Source organism: Chelonia mydas, chromosome 2 (genome assembly GCF_015237465.2).
Source record: "Chelonia mydas isolate rCheMyd1 chromosome 2, rCheMyd1.pri.v2, whole genome shotgun sequence".
NCBI lineage: Eukaryota > Metazoa > Chordata > Testudines > Cheloniidae > Chelonia > Chelonia mydas.
In genome coordinates, this window is record NC_057850.1 from 96,579,798 (window position 1) to 96,603,152 (window position 23,355).

Here is a 23,355-nt window from a genome sequence, read left to right on the forward strand (position 1 = left end):
TTTCATCTTCTGATCTACTGACCAGGTGTTATCTGTCAGCCTTAATGAGCCCAGGACTTTGCTCTACTTCAAAGATCTGTACATTTACACTACAGCAGCACAGCTACGGCACTGCAGCTGTGCCTCTTTAGCATAGATGCTTCCTACACAGGCAGAAGGGAGCTTTCCATCAATGTAGGGATGTGTAGGGAGATAAAAGGAAGAATTCTTCCATTGACGTAGCTGTGCCTACAGTGGAGATTGGTCATCCTATGTTACGCAGGGTGTGAACATTTTTCACAATCCTGAGTGAAGTAGCAAGTCAACTAAAGTTTTAGGTGTAAATCAGGTCTGAGCCAATAGATCACTCTTGGGACCATACAGACCATTTCTCTCCCTGAACAGCATCAACAGGGGAGCAAGCCACACATGTGAGAATACTGGGGAAGCACTGAATATACTGAGTGTCTCCTCAAGATAATATCCCATTGGTCAGGTGTCCTGGAGTAATGGACTCTGAACCTGGCCTGGGAGAATGTTGGACAACCCACAAAGGCCTTATACAGCATATCTGAATGGCGTTAACCCTTCAGGATGGAGGATGTTATAGAGTATGGCTGAACTATGTAACTGCAGCCATTCTAATATCACAAAAGTAACAGGGCTCAGGATTTGGCTCATTCACTTTTTAGGCTTCCCTAAGAAAAGTGGCATGGTTGGGGTGGGAATAGTGGTTCATTGATGCCTACATATCCAGCACAACAGGCATCCTACAGTACAGAGATAGATGGCACAGGGTAGGCTGCCATAGCCAGCTGTTAGGTATGGCTTCTCTAAGATGGATCAGTTTACCCAGGAGTTCTGCTGAAGTCTAGCATATACGGCTGGTAGCAGTACATAGGTCAATTGGACTGACAGCGGGGCACTTGCCCTAGCCTATAGATCGGATTCCCAGGGACACACTTCGGCACATGAGCTACATCCAGCCTCATAGAAAATTACTGAGGTTGTTGAGGGGATCCTGCCTGGTTACTTTATTGGAAGGAAAAGGCTGTCTCCCAATTGTGCTTTACAGGAAAGGATTTAGACTTTGGAAAACATTAATGAGAACCTATAAACAGCACAAGCCATAAATTCATCACAATCTCTAATTCCTTTGAAGGGCTACATATGAACATAATTAACCCATTGTAAGAGTTTACAATAGCCAAGTATATTTACGAATATCTGGGTGGATTCAAATAGCGCTGCCTAACCTGGTGCTGGCCCCGTAATGAGACCCAATCCCAGAAGGGACAAACTGAGGTGCCAGTGTGATGTTTCCAGGTCATGCTCCAGTGCCATGCCATGTGGAATAAGAGCAGCTTCATGCCAATGACAAGCTCTGTGGTAAAAAGGGAGCCTCAAGGGGAATTGAGAGATTTCACCTAGCTTCTCAGCTTGAATTGGGGCACCTCACAGTTTTCCTCCTGTACTTTAACAGGAACACTCATGCACTATTTCCCTAAGTCTCCATAAATGCAGACACCAGCTTTGAATGTCCCCTTGTTCTCACCTCAATTTCATACCTAGGAGGCATAGCAGAGCAGCCAACAAGGAACATTTGATCTGAAGTGAAGGGTCCAATTGAATAGGACTGCAAGGGATCCCAAATGTGTATGAACCACCCTGATGACAATATTTGCATTAAAGGTATGTATATTTGCCTCATCTTATGGCAGTACAATATACAGCTCAGTAGATTAAAATAGACATATTGCTCCTGAAAGTCAGACGAAGAGAGGTGGTGAAGATTCCATAACTCCTACAGACCTTTGGACTCAAAGGCACTTTAAGAAATATTCATAGGCAAGAAAATACTTGTTAATTATTTCAGTGTCTAACGATGTTGGATTTTAAAAAGTGACAGTACGTACTGCACAGTAGAACCCTCTTATAACAAAGTTATTTCATACTCCCAAAAACCAGCATCACAGGACGTGCAGCTTTACACTCCATCAGGAATAGAAATCTGCACATGCACAACACTGAAGAGTTCTGGACGGTCGTTCTACTTCACTGAGATGTAAATTCTCTCCTCCCAAACACAATATCTTAGTGGAAGAGACGAACTGTTATTCAACTCCTTGAGTTCATCTCTAGTTCTCAACACATGTGCCCCTTGCAGGTTGTGGGAGGAAGGTTTAGCCAGCCCATACAGTGAGCTACAAGTGCAGCTTCAAGAGCTGTGGACTGAAGAATATGCAGAGGAAAAGAAGCCCACCCTCATAGACCCCAGAAAATCTGCAGGGAAACCCAGATCCTCCGCACTGCTGTGCCCCTGGCAATACAGCGTTCTCAGAAGCCATGCTACCATTGACTCTCTCCCCTGTTGTGTCGTTGGTCACTACCCATTCTGCTACTGTATCAATTTCTGCTTTAAATCATTTGGTGATTGAGAGCACCCTGCAACAGCAGCTCTCTAGCATATCTCCCCAAAGCTTACAAAGCCCCAGCAAGAGAAGGAGAGCACAGAACTATAAAGAGAGAGATCTGCCAGGAATTTTTTTGACAAAATGCCGTTTCATTGAAAAGTGCCAACTTGTCAAAATAAACTTTTTGCAAGAAAGGGTCCATTTCAACAAATTGTCTGACTTGAAAAAAATATGAAAAAGTTTCCAAATTCATTTAGACATTTTCTAAATGAAAAGTTGTGCTATTTTGGTTCAGAATTACTTTTTATTTTGGAATGTAACTTAATTTACATGATCAAAGGGTTAAAAAGAAAAAAGCCATAATCAAAAGAAAATATTTTCATAATTATCAAAATGAAACATGATCACCTCAGCAATGGCCACAGCTTAAGCTGAGACATTGGACCGGTGGGCCACAGCTCTGAGGTGGCACCATGCATTCTCTCTCTCTCTCAGGTGCTTGGCTGGATGGTTCTTGCTCACATAAGCAAGGTCACACTGATCACCATATGTGGGCTTGGGAAGGAATTTCCCCCCAGGTCAGACTGGCAGTGATCTTGAGGCTTCTTAACCTTCTTCTGTAGTGTATGAGTGCAGGTCACTTACCAGGATTATCTGGGTATATCTAATGTAAGCATTTCCCGGCCTTTGCAGGAGGCCTTGAGCACCGGTGCACCTTAGTCCCTCCTATTCTCTGCCTGTGGCCCATAATAATCTAGACTCCTGAGGGCTGAAATACTTTGGCGTAATTTCAGTTGCTGGGTTTAACATGTAGCTGTTTGGTGGTGTTGGTGGCCTGTGACATACAAAAGATCAGACTAGACGATCTGGGAGTCCCTTCTGGCCTTAAACTCTATGACTCTATTTTGATTGATCCACATTGTTTTTGTATTTTGTTTCAGTATGTCACTTAACAATTTTTTTTGAGATTGACTTTTCGCCAAGTTCAGGATGGGAATGTTTTCTGAAATGTCAAAAATTCTCATGGAACAGGAACACCATTCCCTTTCCCCTCCCAGCCCTACATCTGAGGCATTTTTACTCCTTTCTACTCTCATTAGCTTCTTTTGGTGTTCAGCACAATAGAGGAGCAACTGGCACTGGGAATATTTTTACCTCGTTCCAGTTCATGGCAACAAGGTATTTCTCTTTAACTCTTATCTTCCAGTAGATTGTGTAATTCATCTTAAATCTGCTCAAATACTTTCTATGAACTTTACTTTTGAGAATGCAAAACAAAATATAACATCAAAGCAGATTAATGCTATTTGAGGAGGGTGGCATTAACCTCCTCCTTCCCAATAATTATGACCTTTAAAAGTTTGATTTTTTTCATCAGAATTTTGTAAAACAGAGTATTGGAGATACAGAACACCTTAAAATAGTTAAGTCCAAAGCAGACTGCAAAGAGTTACAAAGGGGTCTCACAAAACTAGGTGATTGGGCAGCAAAATGGCAGATGAAATTCAATGCTGAAAAATGCAAAGCAATGCACATTGAAAAACACAATCCCAATTATACAAATAAAATAATAGGGTCTAAATGAGCTGTTACCACTCAAGAAAGAGATTTTGTAGTCATTGTGGATAGTTCTGTGAAAACACCCACTCATTATGCAGCGTCAGTCAAAAAAGGAAACAGAATGTTGGGAATCATTAAGAAAGGGATAGATAATAAGACAGAAAATATCATATTGCCTCTATTTAAATCCATGGTAGATCCACATGTTGAATACTGAGTGCAGATGTGTTGCCCCATCTAAAAAAAAGATATATTGGAATTGGAAAAGGCACAGAAAAGGGTAATAAAATGATTAGGGGAATAGAACAGGAGAAATTAATAAAACTGGGACTTTTTAGCTTGGAAAAGAGATGACTGAAGGAGAATATGCTAGCGGTCTATAAAATCATGATGGTGTGAAGAAAGTAAATAAGGAAGTTTTATTTACTCCTCAGGACACAAGAATTAGGGGTCACTGAATGAAATTAATAGACAGCAGGTTTAAAATCAAACAAAAGGAAAAAGAAAAGGAGTACTTGTGGCACCTTAGAGACTAACCAATTTATTTGAGCACAAGCTTTCGTGAGCTACAGCTCACTTCATGCACCCAATGAAGTGAGCTGTAGCTCACGAAAGCTTGTGCTCAAATAAATTGGTTAGTCTATAAGGTGCCACAAGTACTCCTTTTCTTTTTGCGGATACAGACTAACACGACTGCTACTCTGAAACAAAAGGAAGTATTTCTTCACACAACACACAGTCAACCTGTGGAACTGTTTGCCAGAGGATCTTGCAAAAGCCAAGATTATAACAGCATTCGAAAAAGAACTAGATATTGTTCATGGAGGATAGGGACGTCAGTGGTTATTAGAGATTGTGTCCCTAGTCTCTCTTTGGTGGAAGCTGAAAATGGGCAACAGGGGATGGACCACTTGATAATTGCCCTGTTCTATTAATTCCCTCTGATTCAGTGTGGCCGTTCTTATGTTCTTATGATCAGATACGTGGCTATCCAGGATTTTATGAGTTGATTGTACATATGCTCATTTTGGCCACTTGTAATCCATGGGAATAGTTTAGAGAGAACTCATAATTATCTTAGAATGGATGATCTATCTGTATGGTCAGTGTTGTTACCCCTATTTTACAGATGGGGAAACTGAGGCACGGGGTGGGATGCGACTTGCCCAAAAAACACCCAGAAAGCAATGGCCCAGACAGGAATAGAATCCAGGTCCCCCAAATCCCAGTCCAGTGGTCTATCCACTAGTCCACACTTCCTCCCAAAAGCACCCTTTCTACTTCAACTGAAGGTGCATCTCTTTGCCCTTAGCAATGCAGAGTAATTATGACACACAGTTGAACAATTTTAGTTAAATCCAGTGGGTTCACCTACACATTAGCCCGTTTATTACAATACAGCTTAATGTTTGGTTAACTATCTGGAACTGAAACTTTCTAAATTCAGGCAATACAATCTCTATCATTATATAACATACACAGTGTCAGCTTTCACAATACTGGAACAAAGGGATATATGTTAAATTAAAAAGCAACAATTTTAAAAACAGAAAAAGGAAATACTTTATCTAACATGTGGAATTATTTCCACAAATCATCAAGGCCAAGCACTTAGCAGTATTTTATAATATTTGATATTTATATGAAAAATAACATCCACATTTCCTCTAGAAGGAACAAAATGAGATGTAAGAGATGTAAACCCTCATTTCATAGGATATAATGCAACTAGTAACTGCTTCAGAGTTCGGAAGATTCTTCTCCTATGGAAAAGTTCTTCCAATTGTTTTCATCTTATGGTTTCTTTCCTCTACAGCATCTAACACACTAGCCACTGTCACAAAAAAGATGCTGGGTTAGATGGGCCTTTCATTTGTCTGGTCTAGTTATCCCTACTGCATAGCCCACTATGTATTTTGCTAAAATAAAAATCACACATAGCACAAATTGGCTGATGCTTAAGAAATAAATAATAAAACAAACAACAATGTATGTAGCTCCCATTAGTACCAGTGGAAGATGTACGCTTGTACAAACAGTGAAATAGACCTATAGTATAACTTCATATAGCTGCATTAAAAAACAAACAAACAAGAAAGTGGATTTTAAATTGAGAGTTCTTCAACCTTTTCATTCTGCAGACCACTTTGTTAGACAGACAACATCCCCTGTACCTCACAGCTCTTCCAAGAAACCAGTACCCACACTGCCTGGTTCTCAAACTGTTTCCTTTGAGGACCTCCACAGATGCCTCTGTGGACCACTGGAGCCCCATAAAACACAATTTGAGAAACTTGTGTTCTAAACATTAAAAAAGTAAAAACAAAACATCCTAATTATCAAAAAGAGTCTCCTTTTTTTTTCTTTTCTTTTTTTTTTTTTAAGTAGCTTGCCTATATTTCAAATTTGATTGCCACATTCTTTGGGATAATGGTAGGGGGGTAGACAATTATTTTTTACAATTGAACTGTTGTAGTATTCTCTCTCTCTATTGCAAACTGTTGGCCTAGGGGGTCGATCTTGCTGCTGCTGAATCGGAATTTTTATATCAGTTTCAACGGGAGTAGGATTGGGACCATAATCTAACCTGGATTTAGAAATCCTGATTTCATTGCTTGGTTGGTGTAATAAACCTACAGCTGAAAATGGAAACTGACATTTCATTTCAGTTCCATTTGCAAACACCATAAAATGGCAATTGTGGGACAATATTGTCATTTGGAAAAAAATGGCATCCATAATTTTTTTGGATACTCTTCATCAACTATTATATGTATATAATTTGCCTGTCTAATCCACTACTTTAAATTTAGTAAAGTAGTGGATCAGACAGGCAAATTATCTGCTATTTGGTAGTGTTTACAAGGAAACTGAGGAAGGAAGCCCATTTTCATTTTCAGCATCAGGTCAAACATTCTAGTCCATCAGTGCGCTCAGGAGTTTTAAGTGTAGGTCAGCAGCTTATTCAGTGGGAAGGCAATAAATTAAATTTCACTCAACGAGATCAGGATTTTGGCTGCCAAACAACAGGATTTTTTCCTAACTTGATCTAAAGGACCACAGTAATAGTTTCACATTTAAATAAAACATTTAATTTAAAAACACTTCACAAACTGTTGATCCATACATAAAACATCATTGTGATACAGCCAACAAGCACACCGCAGGCTCTGTTTATGCTAAATATTGTTATGGTGTTAGAACCTATGATTCCAGAGAATCATAGCCAAACCTGGTTTTTAAACTACTAGGTCACCCTCACCCCAGTACACATTTCATATACATTATAATTACAATGTCTTATTTCAAAACTACTTTATACTAAAGTTTATGGTCAGTGCCAGTAATAACAATTTGCCTAATCCCTATAATGAAATCTATATATGACTTTTAGAACAAAAAACTTTTCCAGACAACTGTCCTCTATTCCCTTTTTTAATGTTCATGTATCGGAGAGAAAACAACTACAGTAGAGAAAGAGGGTAGTGGCGGGCAAATACAAGTAGTAAAAGTATCATACAATCTTTTATTAACCCACATACTGCAACCAGCAGATCTGATAACATTGCCTCTGGAGCGTCAACTACTAGATAACATCTGGCAAATGATGTTTGTAAGTCCTGTTACACAACATCTTCTGGCTTTTCAATGTCATCTAGGGGACTGATATGTGACTAGAAAAACACATTTTACACTGCCTGCTTTTGTCATGTTAGTAAGGATTTTTAATAATAAATGTGCAAGGGTGATTTTTTTTTAATATTAGTTCTTTAAGATTCCTTGGCAGTACAATTTTTATAATCTTGTCCAGGAATTAAAAACTGTTAATGCAAGGCCACAGTAGGTATTAGATCTAGTCTTTCACTATCAATGTATTCAAGGATAATCTTGCTAAATCTTTAACATGTAATGACTTCTGAAGCAGTCTTTTTAAAATGCTGGTCAGGAACATTTTGTAAATTGCTTATATCTTTGAAATTTTTATAGGAATTTCATCCCCTTAGGATGTCTTTCTGAGTTGTTTGGTAGTAAGAGCTCTTATTAACCTAAACATTGCAATATTTCTTCTAGCCTAGTACATATTTTAGCTTGTACACTACAGCTCACCAAAGCTTAATTCTCAACAAATGAATTCCAGCACAAATATGCAAGACACTCCTTCCCTTTGAATAGCAGTCCATGATTATGAAAACAGTGCAAGTTCACATAATTAAGTCCGGTCATCAGAGCCTGACACTCTCAATTTAAAGAGGTAGCAAAAATATTTGTTGTATTGATTATGCTTTGCATTTTTAACATTAAATGGCTCTCTAAGGGAAGGACTAATGCTGTTGACAGTTATATTACAGGTTTTATTTGCATACCACTGGCATATTCTGAATGAAAGGTTCTGTATTAATAGCTATAGCAATGTATTATACAAAAACAATTGTCAATTCACTTTTCAGTCATATTGGAAGGACCACTCATACAACAATTGATGAGCAGTAAGCACATAAAATGGGTTTGTAGCTAAACAAACAGTTTTTTTCATTCATCTATCCCTTCAGGGCTCTGTGTTCTTTTTCTTTTTAAAGAAAAGCGTTTCCTGAGCCAAATTCAAAGCTGGCATAAATGGGCACCATTCCATTATTGCCAAGGGGGTTGCACCTACCTCGCAAGCAGTAAACATATCGTTGAGAGCTTTATACTTTGTCACAATGATCCGTGAAACTTTATAAAACTCACAATTGTATTAACATATTAACTGCTTTTTGAATTATTTTACCAAACTTTTATATTTCAACAGTAAAAGATGCAGGACAAAATTCAACTTGACTGAAAGTAGGTCCAACTCAATTGCTAACAATGGACTTGCACTTACTTACATCAGAGAAGAATTTGGCCAACCTGCTTGTCTGGAAATCTGCACAAGGCACTTTGCACCCATGACTTTAATTAGAAGAACTACAGAAAAGCTGGAGGAAGGCATTAAGAGGGCATGAGGAAATCTGCATGCCGGATGCAATAACCACTAGTCCCAGTTCTGATGCTAGCTTTAAATACCTGGGTGTATTTTTGGCCTTTAAAAATTAAATTTCTACTTTTATTTTTTGTTTAAAATTGAGAATATGTAATTACTAGTATATAATAAAGATTTTTTTGTAACCAAAAGGTTCAAATGAAAAAATAAAACTTACACAAACATAGAAGCATAAAAGATATAGATGAAAAACAATTAGAGAAAGGACCATGTCTTCCTAGATGTCTGTACAATGCTGAGCACAGGAACTATGCTTAGTATGTAGTAAATTATGAATAAATACATGATAGATAATAGGTCATCTAGCCCAGCCCCTTCTAAATGAAGGATTGTTCCTTGCAGTTCAATATACTCAGGTGCTTTATCCATTCCTGTTTTAAATATCTCAATTGGCAATGCAATGTTATTCCAAGAAATACCATAGCTAGGGAAAGAATATAAAAGTCTATAGCAAAGCTTATTTTATATTCAGTTCACAAAATTCCAGTAGCAGGGAAAATAAATAAATACAAATTGTTGCTGTAATAAGTATCACTTAATTTTACAAATAATAAAAGCTGATGTACTAACTGTGTTTAGGACTAAAAAAACCCAAAAACTAAGACAACAAATAAAGAATTTAGCCGACCAATGAATTTAGCTATAAAAACAGTTGCTGTAAATGCCACCTATTTGCACGTAGAGAACACAGACAATTCTGAGATCTCTTTCAAAGGCTAGGATTTCTAGAAGAAGGATAGCATGTGAAGACAGACAAAGCAGTAACTCTGGTGCTTCATGCACCAAGAAAATTCAATTTGCTCTCTCATACACAGAATAAACTGAACATGAGAATATGGAAAAGCTGGGGATTAAATGATTAAGTAGAACAAGACTGCATTAATGTATGGTTGTGAATGAAAAGGCAAATATAGTATGGATATGTATCAATCCATGTGATTTGAATAAAGCCATAAAACAAATTATTTGATGGAAACTGTTCAAGAAATGGTAGCCAAGTTTTCAGATACAAAAAATATTTTCAGAATTTGGGCCTTAATTTAGTCATTTGTCCAATTCAGCAAAGCACTGAAACCAATGTGCTAAATCTCAGTGACTTCAGTGGGAGTTAGGCACATGCCTAATTTTAAGCACATGCTCAAGTGGTTGCTAAATCACAGTCAGATTTAGTTACTTGGTTGTTTTAAGCTTAAGTGAATGCTCCTTGGTATTATCCCCAGGCATATAAAAAAGTCTTTCTAGACTGTGTCGTTGATTTTCTGATTTGCTACACGGGTCTCAAAGGGCATAGTGAAGAATTTCAGCAAATTTTGCTAAGAGCAAAATAATGACACCAAACAAACTAATAGTTAAAAAAATCATTGTACTGAATGTAATTTGAGCAAAGATGTTTTAATTAGAGCTGGCTATGAAACTGTTTTCCTCTCCTGAGAAAATTTTCAAGATTTTATTTTTTTTCCTGTTCCACATTGGGATGAAAAACTGAGACTTTTTGAAATTTTAGTGAAAAACCAGAGAAAGTCATCCATCCCATAATAGGCAATATTCCAGTGGTTAGTGTGCTCAGCTGGGATGTGATACACTTAAGATCAAGTTCCTACTCTGCTTGATTTGGAGTCTAGACCTGAAAGTGGGCCTCCCACATCCCAACTGAGTGCGAGGCTCTTGACTTTTCTGGGGGTCGGTGCCTCTCTCAGACAGGAAATTACATATTAGGCCTGGAAAACCTCCCAACAGAAGTTTTATTGAAAAGGACCTTTTCCTGCAAAAAAGTTTTGTTTTTGACTAATTAGAATTTTCTGATCAAAAGCAGTAATGTCAACAAATTTCAGACTATGTCTAGTCTTAATTTTATAACCCAGATTAACAAAAAGCAATTTTTGAAATACCAACAATTCCTCATGTTAAAAAGGTCTTCAGACATTTTCAGGAACAAAAAAAATGATCTGCCAAAATTAATTTCAAAGCCACCTATAGCCAATAAATACTTAAGCGAAACAGTGGGAAATGACATTGCCTGGCATTAGGAAGACATACTATAAAAGGATGTCAGACTCTAGGAGACTGCACTGAGGCGATGTCTGTTGTGTCATCCTGGTATTTGGTACTTGACCCTTGCATGAAAATGCAGTGAATTACTGCTGTCATATTAACAGGTACATCTTGCTAGCTACACCAGGATTTGAGAGAGCTGTGTCTGGACAAAGGGAACTAGGGTCGGGGGCTGGGGGGAGAGAAAGGGGAAACACATTCTTAAAACTTAATTGAACTTAGTTTTGGACCACAAACACTGAAATATACTCATCACAAAGGTATGTTTGTTTAATGGCACCATAGCAGGGCAAACTTAAGGCTGTCTGGATGCCTTAACTATACATTTCCATACTCAAAATACACGGCACTGGTGGGACTTCATCTGGATTCCTGTGGGCAATTCTGGTCTCCCACATTTAAAAAAGATAAATTCAAACTGGAACAGGTGCAGAGAGCACTACTAGGATGATCAGAGGAATCGAGAGGCTACCTTACAAGAGGTGATTTAAGGAACTTGGCTTGTTTAGCCTCACCAAAGGCTGAGGGGAGATATGATTGCTCTCTATAAATACAAAAGATGAATCAACACCAGGGAGGGAGAGGAATTGTTTAAGGGCCAATGTTGGCACTAGAACAAACTGATATAAACTGGCCTTCAATAAGTTTAGGTTTGAAAATTAGACAAAGGTTCCTAACCACCAGAGGAGTAGAGTTCTGGAACAGCCTTCCAAAGGGAGTAATGAGGTCAACAAAATCTAACTTGTTTCAAGACAGACCTTGATAAGTTTATGGAGGGGATGGTAGGATGATTTCCTACAATGGCATATGATCCATCTGCAACTACTATTAGCAAGTATCTCCAACTGCCAGAGATGGGACACTAGATTGTGAAGACTCTAAGTTACTACAGATAATTTTTTCCCAATCATCTGGCTGGTGAGTCTCACCCACAAACTCAGGGTCTAACTGACTGCCATATTTGGGATTGGGAAGAAATTTTACTCCAGGTCAGATTGGCAGAAACCTTGGAGGTTTTCACCTTCCTCTACAGCATGGGGTACTGGTTGCTTGCTGGTTTGAATTTGAGTAAATGACGGATTCTCTGTAACTTGAAGTCTTTAAATCAAGATTTGAGGACTTCAGTAACTCAGCCAGAGGTTATGGGTCTATTACAGCAGTGGGTGGGTGAGGTTCTGTGGCCTGTGATGTGCAGGAGGTCAGACTAGATGATCATGATGGTCCCTTCTGGCCTTAAAGTCTAGGAGCCTATGTTTTGCTCTCTTTTAGATTTAACTTAAAAGCTTTGAATTTTCTTGGTTAGTAATACTTGTGTTTGGGACAATAACATCCCTGTACATTTTTTTACCCTCAAGTTACTAAGATGTACTCTCAACCTTAACTCCCTGCTCGTAATATATATTAAGTTTGAGTGTGTCTCAGTAATTTCTAGTTGGATATATTTATAGAGAGAGAAGGCTTGGCAAGAGGAATGATAAATTGTACTTCGACCCTCATAGAGGAATTATGTGGTTAAATATATTAAAGATTGTGAGGTTCTTATATACTGTGGCAATGGGTAGGTATGAGAAAGAGAGAAACATGATATATATCGAAATCTCTTACCAGCCATTTAAAGGTTTGTTTAAAAATGGTTTGGGGCAAATCCCGGTGCTACCGGTCCATGCAAAAGTTTTTGTGAATATGATTTGGTCTTTGTCTTTAGTACCATGGGAACTCAAATGTAGTACTGAAGTTGAAAGAATTACATTTAGTGGATATTTCAGCAGGTCGGTAGGCAGAGCCACACTAATATCATTAGTGAGACTGATGAATAGGATATTCATGTGATGAGGCACATACCTATTACTGCTTCCAAATTTAGTTGTGTTTCATATTGAAAGAGGTTTTTGCAAGGATCCCCAAAAGAGCTAAATCACATTGACAGTAACTGAGCCAACATAGGCAATTTAATGAATAAATTAGTGAGGACAATATTTTGATAAAAGGAGAAAGCTGAACAAGAATGCTCACTAGCAGTTATCTAAATATTGAAAATGTAAGCAAAGGGCAAGAGATGCCCTGGGATGAGTGCTCACATAACTATATGTAACCGTTTTCTTAAATCATGCACACTGTAGGTTCATGAAATCCCAGAGAAAGTGTATCAAAGTTTAGAAGACAAATCTGAATTTGACAAACACTATTAATTGATTACTACAATAAATTCATGGGCATTTCAACACTATCAAACAACTAGGGTGGCAATTGCCTTTATAAAAGTCACTATGAACAGGATGTAGAAAGTCAGAAATTTTGACTGCTGGTAAAAGACTTCAATTGTCAGGTGTGGAGTTTTAGAAATTTTCTAAGTCTCACCACAGTTTGCACACATCACGTCCTTCTCAAAATAACCACAGAGTAATCGGAACGCCAGAATAGCTATTCAAAGTGAAAAATTTGTCAAAGAAAGCTAATCATGTCAATAAGGAGCCATAGCTATCCCTGTTGGATCTTAAAAATTGTCATAGTTTCAAGGTACCTACACCTGTATTTCCCTCTCCATGTTCCACCAAGGGCACCCACTTTAGGCTCCTTGGACAGAGACACACACGTCTCACTCCCTCCTGACTGGGGACTTTAAGGTTGCACAGCTCCCCGCCTTACACTCTGATACCTCAGCAAGCCAGATTGCCAAAAAAAAGGCCAGCACCTGTGCTTTGTTTTCTCTTTGAGGGCTAAGACCAGTTATAAGTTACCACACAGCTCTTTCTAATGAAGAACAGTAATTCCTAAGACAAAGTATTACAGAGAAAACAATAAAATCCCTACATGCATTCTAAAAAGCTCACTAGAGGTCACCTTAACTCCAACCTGGTAGGTTTTAGTCCTCCATAACTGTGTTTTCAGTGCTTACAAGTTCAACCCTCTTAAATCCAGAACCAGAACTTAGAGTGGGCAGATCAGTCATTTCTTTATACTGCTTGGGTCTTTGATCTTAGCCTTCCGTAACAGGTAATCAACAGACAATGACCCTCCCTTCTGGGCATGGTTTCAAAAGGCTGGGTACTTGCATAACCACAGCTGGGGAAGTTGCATGAACCTCCCTTGGGATTCCCCAGAAAAATCCACTTAACACTTATTGTTCCAAAAGTCCATACTTGTCCGGCACATTTTCTATGTAGTCTTTTGAACTCCCAGGTCCCACATCTATCATATCTCCCACCTTGAAGGGTTACATACAATCCTGACACAATAACACCTAAACTTAATTCAAAAAGATCTTTGTAGCATATTGCAGGAGATTATGTGTCTGTCACATACATCAATAGAAGAACAGATGATAATGGAAACATGAACAAAGTCTTTATGTCCCACAAGACCTCAGCTATTCAGACCTAAGCAAATACCGGATTTACAAATATAACTGGAAGAAAGGCAAGGAGATTTAAAAAAAAAATTCTTTGGCAGGCATACAAAACCACTGTCTTCTAAATGGACAGCCTGACAACCAGTCCATAAGAAAATTGAGGGCAACAGCTTAAAACTAGCAAGAGATATTACCCTCCTCTGCTCCTGCAGAAGGGCCACAATCATATGCGTAGAAAATAGACTGTCAGAAGTACAAGGGCAATTGTCAAGCCTTACTTGGAGCCTTTGCAGCATCTGAGATATCTGTTGATACAGGACATCATACTGAAAACTGAACTTTTTAAAGAAGAGATAAGTGGGGGAGGGAAAAAGAACTGCCTGAGTTCCAGGAGAATCATTGCAGACATCCACATCACCAAGTGTAGAATTACCATAGACCACAGCAGTGCCAGGATGAAACAACAACATAATCATCCTGGAATAGTGCTGGTAAGGGCTATTAGAAAAAAGAAAAACTTGCCAGACATGGGAGTGATGTGAACTGTAACCGACTAAGCGACTTTGAAAAGTATTCAGAATCTATTAACCAAATATACGTTAGGTTAAAAGTATTGTCTTAGAAGAAATAAAGTAACTTTTAAAAAAAGGGAAGGGGAGATGTCAGGAATGAAAATAGCTAGTTACTACAGTGGGAGTGACTATACTAATACACATGTTAAGCCTCGGAAAATACTCATTAAGAACTAGGTGTTTTCAGAAGCCTGAAAAAACAGACTGCCCAGGCTTCCCATACAGTTCATGCTAAACCCTTCTTAATCGCTTAGAAAACATTAGTGGCAAAATGAGAGTCAATGAGAAGGCACAGCACAGGAGAGACATGGTTTTAAAACAGAAATGGCCAACCCACAACATTAAGCTGTGTCTCCAGATTTACAAACTTACCACAAACTCCTGAGCGGTTCAAATCTCGTGTTTAGCTTCAGGCCCACCTCTAGTTTGAAACTGTACTTAGCTATTATGCACTTTACTGACATTCATGCAGCAGGATGAAAGTGCTGACCCTTCCCCTCCCTGTATCTCCTTCCCCCCGACAAAAAAAATAAAATAAAATAAAAAAATAGGGAAGCAGTTATTATGTGGTAGATATTTTGAAACAGTGACCGAACACTGCTGTACCCACACAGCTCATTCTATAAATTGGATGTTTTTAAACATGACACCAGATGTTTTTTCAGATGTATTTCTGAGTTCATGCAAGAGTTATTCTCTTTTGAAGTGTTAGACTGCTGATCTGAGGAACGGGGATACTATTCCTTTGTGAGTAACACCTAGCAACATGGTAGTATGGTTTCATATATTCGGCCAAACTCTACTCTATTTCCTAACTCTGGGAAAAGTTGGGTATCATACGAATCTTAACAGAAAAATGGCCCATCTAATCCACTGTCCTGTCTTCCAACAGTGGCAGATGCCAGATGTTTCAGAGGGAATGATCAGAACAAGGCAATTACTGAGTGATCCATCCCTTCCTGTCCAGTCCCAGTATTCAGGACTCAAAGGCTTAGAGGATTCCAGAGCATAAGGTTACACCCCTGACTGTCTTGGCTAATAGCCATTGATAGCCCTATCCCCCGTGAACTAATAGAATTCATTTTTGAACCCAGTTATACTTGTTGCCTTTCTCTGTACCTTTTCCAATTCTCATATAGCCTTTTTCAGATAGGGCAACCAGAACTGCACACAGTGTTCAACGGTGGGTGTACCATGCATTTATTTAGAGGCATTATGGTATTTTCTGTCTTATTTTCTGTCTATCCTTTTCCTAATGGTTTCTTACTTTGTTAGCTTTTTTGACTGCCACTGCACACTGAGTGGATATTTTAAGAAAACTACCAATGATGATGCAAGAATCCTGCCCCTGCTTCACACAAGGGTGAAATTCTACTGAAGATTGAATTTTGCCATTGACTTAAATGAGACCAGGATTTCACCCAAGGTACAGAGTGAGGTCTGGTGTCTAAGACTACTTTGCTGTAACTTTGACATTTGCTGTAGCTTTTCTTAGCACTGGAGTCACCGCCACAACGTATTTAGCCTTGGCCTAGAGAACAGTGTGAGAACTATAATTCCATACTGGGGGGTGGGGAGGGGGGCACTGGGGCAAGAAACTGAGATGTTGGAAGGTTAGGTTGGTGAAATTAACTATATTATAGTGTCAAGAAGGCTGCAGATCTCATAGAGGCTTTGTCTATACTAGGAAATTGCATTGTGTTATAACAGGTGTTAGCTAACTAATTGTTCATTGTAGACAACAACAGTCAGTTAACGTCATGCTATTAATGTGTCTTAATGTAGTAAAGTTTTCTAAACAAGACGAGCCCAAAGAGGTGCATGTGTGCACACCTGGAATGCAGCCACAGCAGCTCCAAGGTTGGGATGGAGAATGGGCCTGTGTGGTGCAGCTGAACACAGAGGACGGATGAGAGAAAATTTCAGAAAAGGTTTCAGAGTAACAGCCTTAGAGTAACAGGTTTAGAGACTGGAAGTGGCTAAGTCATTATGCAAGGCAACCTATTTCCCCTTGTTTTTTCCTACCCCCCCTCCCCCCGCCCCTCAGACGTTCTTGTTAAACCCTGGATTTATGATGGAAATGGCCCACCTTGATTATCATACACATTGTAAGGAGAGTGGTCACTTTAGATAAGCTATTACCAACAGGAGAGTGGGTTTGTGTGTGGGGGGGGGGGGGGGGGAGAGAGAAAACCTGGATTTGTGCTGGAAATGGCCCAACTTGATTATCATACACATTGTAAGGAGAGTGATCACTTTAGATAAGCTATTACCAGCAGGAGAGTAGGGTGGGGGGAGGTATTTTTTCATGCTTTGTGTGTATAAAAAGATCTTCTACACTTTCCACAGTATGCATCCGATGAAGTGAGCTGTAGCTCACGAAAGCTTATGCTCAAATAAATTGGTTAGTCTCTAAGGTGCCACAAGTCCTCCTTTTCTTTTTGCGAATTTCAGAAAAGTATACTACAGGGAAGGAGGAAAAGGCTCTGATAGTACAAGGGGAGCCATAGATGGGAGGAGTCAGTGATTGTCTGACCATGTTAAAATACCACCCTTTAAGAAATCAGCGGGTAGTCTGTACAGGGTGATCCTCCCTGGCATACGCACAAGTTGAGACACCTTTCCAGCCAACATGGTTTAAGATCAAAATGTGCCAGACAACAGCAGCTTCAAAATGCTCAGGGCTCTAAAAATGGAATACATTTATTATTCCGTTTTCATGAAAATTTTGCAAACAAAAAAAACATTTTAAAAAGTAAAAGCACTGGTTTGTGGATTAGGAAGAACTCCACAGATTCACAGAGCTCCATGTAGGCCTCAACTAAAGGAGCTAGAGAATTAAAAAATAAAATTGGAAGGGTGGTCAATGGGTACATTTATTTTAAAAAATATACCTTACACATCTCAGAATGCTTCAACGTTTGTATAATCATCTTGCATTCTCAAGTATTTAATCATAAAACATTTAACAAAAAATCAGTGTAACTATTTTTTTCAGCCCAAATAGCTGAAATTTCAAAAGTAAAAAACAAAGAAATGACTTCATGAATCCACATTTTGCTTTACTACTATTTTTTAGAAAAGATTTATTTGCAAAGTTCAGTCATTTGAAATAGTTCTCCCAGTTATTAGTGAGAAAGAGATAGGTACGTTTGTGTGTACCCAATCATATTTGTAGTGTGTTTGTTTCTGAGTTTATTCATTCTGAAAGTTTTACATTATACTTGTAATTTCAGAGTATAAATTAGAAGAAAATAGCTACAGTTCCATTTAAATAGTATGACAATGGTCTCATTTGTCACGAGATGCCAGAATACCCTGTCCCCACACAAACCCCGCCCCACAACTGTTAATGAATAAAATCCACAAGAGACTTCTGAAGTTTGCACTGGAACCTTTACATTAAATAGATACAGCAGAGTCTGTGTGCAAAATTTTAGGTTTCCAAATACCTCCTGGGCAGCTCTCTCTCTTGAATCAAAGCAGTTGAAGACAGGAAAGGTCCAATACTTGCAAATTATTAATCTATCCCTCTGCCAGGATTGTTCTATACCATTTCCTTTCTAGTACTTCATCCAACCTAGATTTAAAATATCTCAACTAATGCGGCTTCTTCATTTCCCCAGACTAATAGATTTTACCATTAGGAAGTTTGTTTGTCCTGATATTCAGCCTTATTTCTCTTTCCTTAGCTTCATCCCTTTTGGCCTAGTTATACACCCATTAGACAACGTAAAGGATTCCTCTCCCTCCTCATGCATACAACTTTCAAGTAATTATAAACAGTTGTGTTTTCTGTTGAGTCATTATTTAGCCAAGTTATACACATTCTTTCTTTCAATCTTTCTTTATAAATCAGTATCTCCGTTATAATTACCTTTGTTTTAGTTCTCTAAATGCCCCTCAAATTTGTCTGCATTGTTTTGGTACTGAGATGCCCAGCACTGAATGCGGTATTCTAGAGGCAATCCAGACGCAAAGAGGAATTTTAGTCTCCCATTATCATGTGAAGCCTCTGCATTGAAAGCTCTGATTGTATCTATTGCATTTGCCACCAAACCATAATGCAAGTTCCAATCTAATTTTCTGTCCATTATAACCCCTACATCTCTTTATGTATCAATGTTTTCCAAGTGTCTCTCTGTTTAAATCTCTTTGTTTTCTGCTGATTTGTTCGCAAGCCTTGTTGTCAGTTTTCCCTTGATCTTTACTTTGTTAAAAAAAAAAAAAAAAGTGAGTATGAGAGACAGTTATGGCCCAGGATGAGTATAATTTCAGTGACATTAAAGGGTCAGGTGTTCAATTTACAGAGGCACATGAGCCAGCCACTCCTCCCTTTGCTCCTCTTTAACATTCCCCTTGGGATTGTCAGTTTTATGGCCGGGCTGCCAATTGCCTCTCCCCACACCCCACCCACACATTTAGGCTACAGATCTTGAGAAACCCAGCCCTGATCCCGCACACACAAACATCGGAAGTGGGGAAGAGGAGAAAAATCACCTTTCATGGAAGCCAGACCTTTGCAGAGTATTATCCCACCCTCATCACCTCTCCAAGTTGGTAATAGAGGACCTATGATCCTCATCCATATGTCTCCTGTGTTCCTGATGAGCTTCTCTCTACTTCCCCTCCTCAATCCCAGTCCTCCAGCTAACAACATGAGGAAGACCTGATATATATATATATATAATCATCCAGAGATGTAGCTTTGCCTTTACCTAGGAAGACAGGAGTGGGAACCCCTACATCCCACTCTTTTTTAAGTTATAACTGGCTATGGATCTAACTATCGCTGACCTTCACAATACACAAATCAAAGGTAAGGAAGACGAATTGTGTCTGGGTGAATTATACTTTTAGTTATAGCCTGTATTCCTAGACTCACTTATTTTTTTCCAAGTCCTCATATAGGATGCTTTCAAAAAAGAGCTATTCCACCTGAAGTCTGGAGTAATTTATGCTGCTACAGCAATTTACTGGCATTGATCTTGAGTCAGAAAAAAACTCACATCAGTGGAAGAGGAATGAGGAATAGAACATGGTAGCAGAAATTGTTTTTTTCAGTTGGGAAGTTTTTAGATGGAATAAGTTGTGGATTGTGCTAACACCGTCCATTTCGACCAACGCACCATAGCTCCTTTGAAATATGAGGGATATGGAGATCTAGAATTAAGTACTTTTTCGGAGGCAGGGAGGTGAGGGAATATGGTGAAGCCCACAGAGCCTCCGTTACTGACAGATCACAGCTAATCCAATTTTTAAGAGGTAAGCACATGTGGCTCTTCAGTAAAATTTCACCCAAGGAATATTGTTCTGTCCATTCACAATTGTTTATAGAAAAACAAAGTATATATATGCCCACCAGTTTACTGAAGAATTTCCCACAGACATCAATAAGAAGTTCTGCTATTGTATATGTGAAATGCATGTCCGACCTATAGGTACACTTTCCCCTTCAAGAGACAATATCCTTCAGCTTAATATCTAGTTGAAACCCAATTGTTAATTTTATGTTATCTCTTGTACTTGTTTCAGATAAATAAAGCTGTGTAGAGCCCTTTGAGGTTAATTCCTGCTTGCTTTAGTTACACACAGGTAGTCCTATTAACTTGTGTGGTACCACTGAATAAGGAAGCAAGCAGGATTTGTGTCTGACTGATTTTTGCTCATGTTCTAAAAGAACATCACTGTACCCAATACAAGTTAACTGAAACATTGGTTACATAATTGACAAAATTACATAAATAATTACAAGTACAACCCCTCTGAGCAAGCTATATTAAAATATGAGTCATTGCTCCGTATGTCAGAGACCCTATAGAATGCCATGAAATCCTCAAGACTGCAGTGTAGTGCTACTGAAGCCAAAAATAAAATAAATAACTTTTTTATTGTAATGATCTGAGGAAACATTTAGCTGGAAGTATGACTAGAAATTTTGATTTTACTCTAATAAATTAAACAGACAAATTGATAAAGCAAGTGTAATTGTACAACTGCAAATGAGATTTGGAAACATCTTTCACTGGAACACTTAGCTGAACACATTATTCTTTGGATCTCAAACTTCCTTTTGGAATGCATGCAGCAGTTTGCCAGTTATCTCCCCTAATGAGCACAGGTATAGGATAGTCCCTCCCTAATAGAGCAAAGCGAAAAAGCAGTGATGTAATTTTCTGAGAATTCCTTTTTTTAATTATTATTAAAATACTTTTTATTGCTGATCACTTTGAAGGAAAAACTACACAGCGTAACAATCAAATATAAACCGTATACTTCCTGATAAAGGATTTTAAATGATTTCCTAGAATAGAACTCTGTTGAAAACAATGTGTTTTTACAATTACACAAGTCCCTCCGCTCAATATGTGAAAAAAGCTGGGTGTGTCGTGCAAAATGGATAAACACACTGGGCATCAGGAGCTTAAACTAAAAAATATATTTTCTTTGAAATTAAAATATATTCCCATTAAAAATATTGAAGTGCTGCACAATTCTACATTACTACCACAGCAAGCTGTAAAAATCAAAACTTTTGCCAAAAGTGTAACACTTTGTACTCACCAGGTGTGAAATTATATCGAGCAGAAAAACCCATAGATTCCAGCTCACCATCAGCAAAAAATTTAATCCACAGGAATCTGCCACTAGATTTTATCATAGGTGGATTTTGCTGTCCACAGAAACGTCCAATGATTGGGGAAAAGCCAAAAGGTCCATCTCGCACTTCAATGTGATCAAATTTACACTCCCAAGAAGGCTCTACAGAATATTTTTCATCAAAGTGTAGCTCAATACATTGTCTAGGGGCAGCTAGAGGGGGAAAGAAAACAAAATTTGTGCAGTTAAAAACTTGCTAATTTTTTTACTTTCAGAATTTTGATAAATTTATACATTCTAGTTTCTCGATACACTACTACCCTTTTTTCTTAATCAATGGTTCTGGTCAGTATCTGAAAATTATGACATCTTCAGTAGCCTAACTAAATTTCACTACATTAACTCACATACCTATTCTTACCCTATGAAAAAGCATTTCCAACACTATTTCTTAAGTAAGCTAAGAAAACCATCTGTGTCAAAAAGCAAAATATGATTTGGCAATAGTTGGTTCACAGAGAAGTTCTGAAGGAATCCAATTAATGGGTGAAAATCTCTCCTCAGACATCTTAAGGAAGATATACTTTTCTTCAGTGCTTATGAAGATGAGGAATTCCTTCTTCAGAACTAGAGTATGACACTAAGGACAAATTCTGTCTCCAGATGCACTGAAGTCAATGAGAGGCCTGTGTATAAATCCTACAACAAAATTTGGCCTTAAATAATTTTACCATCTTACTGGAAACATAACATTAAATACGGGGAAACATCATTTATGAAACCACCCAAAGAACAAGTAAAATTAATTTCCTTAATTAAAGAACAAACAATATGCTACTGGAAACCTTGAAGATACTTTAAAATGATCACTTAATCAAAGATTTGACTATTAAAGAGCTACTAAATTCAGAGATTTTTATGGCCAGTGGGGATCCTGTATAACAAAGACAAGAGAATTTCACCCAATAATTTGCACATGAAGTCCAATAGATTGTGGTTGAACTACAGCATTTTCTTAATCGTCAGTGCCACTGAAGACAAGGATCTGGCTCTGGGTGGGCCCTCCACTTTTGCTTCTGGGAGCATGACATTAATTTCATGTATTGTTTGTTTTTAATTAAACTGCCTGTGTTAAAAAACCCTATCTCTCCATCACGCCAATACACCCTACGAGAAATCTTGCCAGTGATGATTCATAGTCAAACAAATGCTTGACCAAACGTTGCTTGATTTCCACGGATTATTAAATGTATTGTGAGAAACACTGCAAAGAGGATTCTGACTTACACTAAGACCTTTTTATACCACTTTGTCATTGATAAGTAAATTACACTGCCAGAGTGGCGTAAAAGGTAAGTGAGAATCAGACCTGAAGTCCTGACTCCGTTAAAACTCCCATTGGCATCTGCTGGACTAAGGAGTGCAAAATTTAGTTCATTCTGTACAACAGCATTCTGAACCTTCTATCAATATTGGTTTTAGGATTTGAATATTGCTACTGTTTATTTTCCTTTCCTTATATTTATTTTTAAACTGAGTTGAGAGTGTTTTGCCTATGTGAGTATGTAGCTCTGAGCAGAGGTTGTGCAGGGCCCCATTGCCTCCTGGGGTGTTCAGGGCGGGATTGTGCTTGCCCTGAGTTCTCCTGTGTACAGAACATGCATCGGCTGCTCTAAGGCTGTAACGTCTACTACTCCTATTATGCCTAGCCTACTAGACAGCCCAGTACAGAGAAGAACAGAGCTTTCAGCCTCACCCTCTCTGTTTGGGATGCAGCACTTTGTGCTCCCCCAACTGTAAGGGCTG

General features: G+C 38.4%; 1 protein-coding gene across 3 annotated transcripts in view; it reads right to left on the minus strand.

The window, feature by feature from the left end:
* NETO1 (neuropilin and tolloid like 1) overlaps positions 1-23,355 on the minus strand; it is an 84,822-nt gene that overhangs the window by 44,503 nt on the left and 16,964 nt on the right. For 2 of the 3 annotated variants that reach the window (XM_043539939.1, XM_043539938.1), the window contains exon 5: positions 21,514-21,762. In XM_043539939.1, the coding sequence (XP_043395874.1) occupies positions 21,514-21,762 (249 nt within the window). Of the gene's footprint in view, positions 1-18,112; positions 19,160-21,513; positions 21,763-23,355 lie in introns of those variants that run through there. The other variant, XM_043539940.1, reaches the window with a different exon arrangement.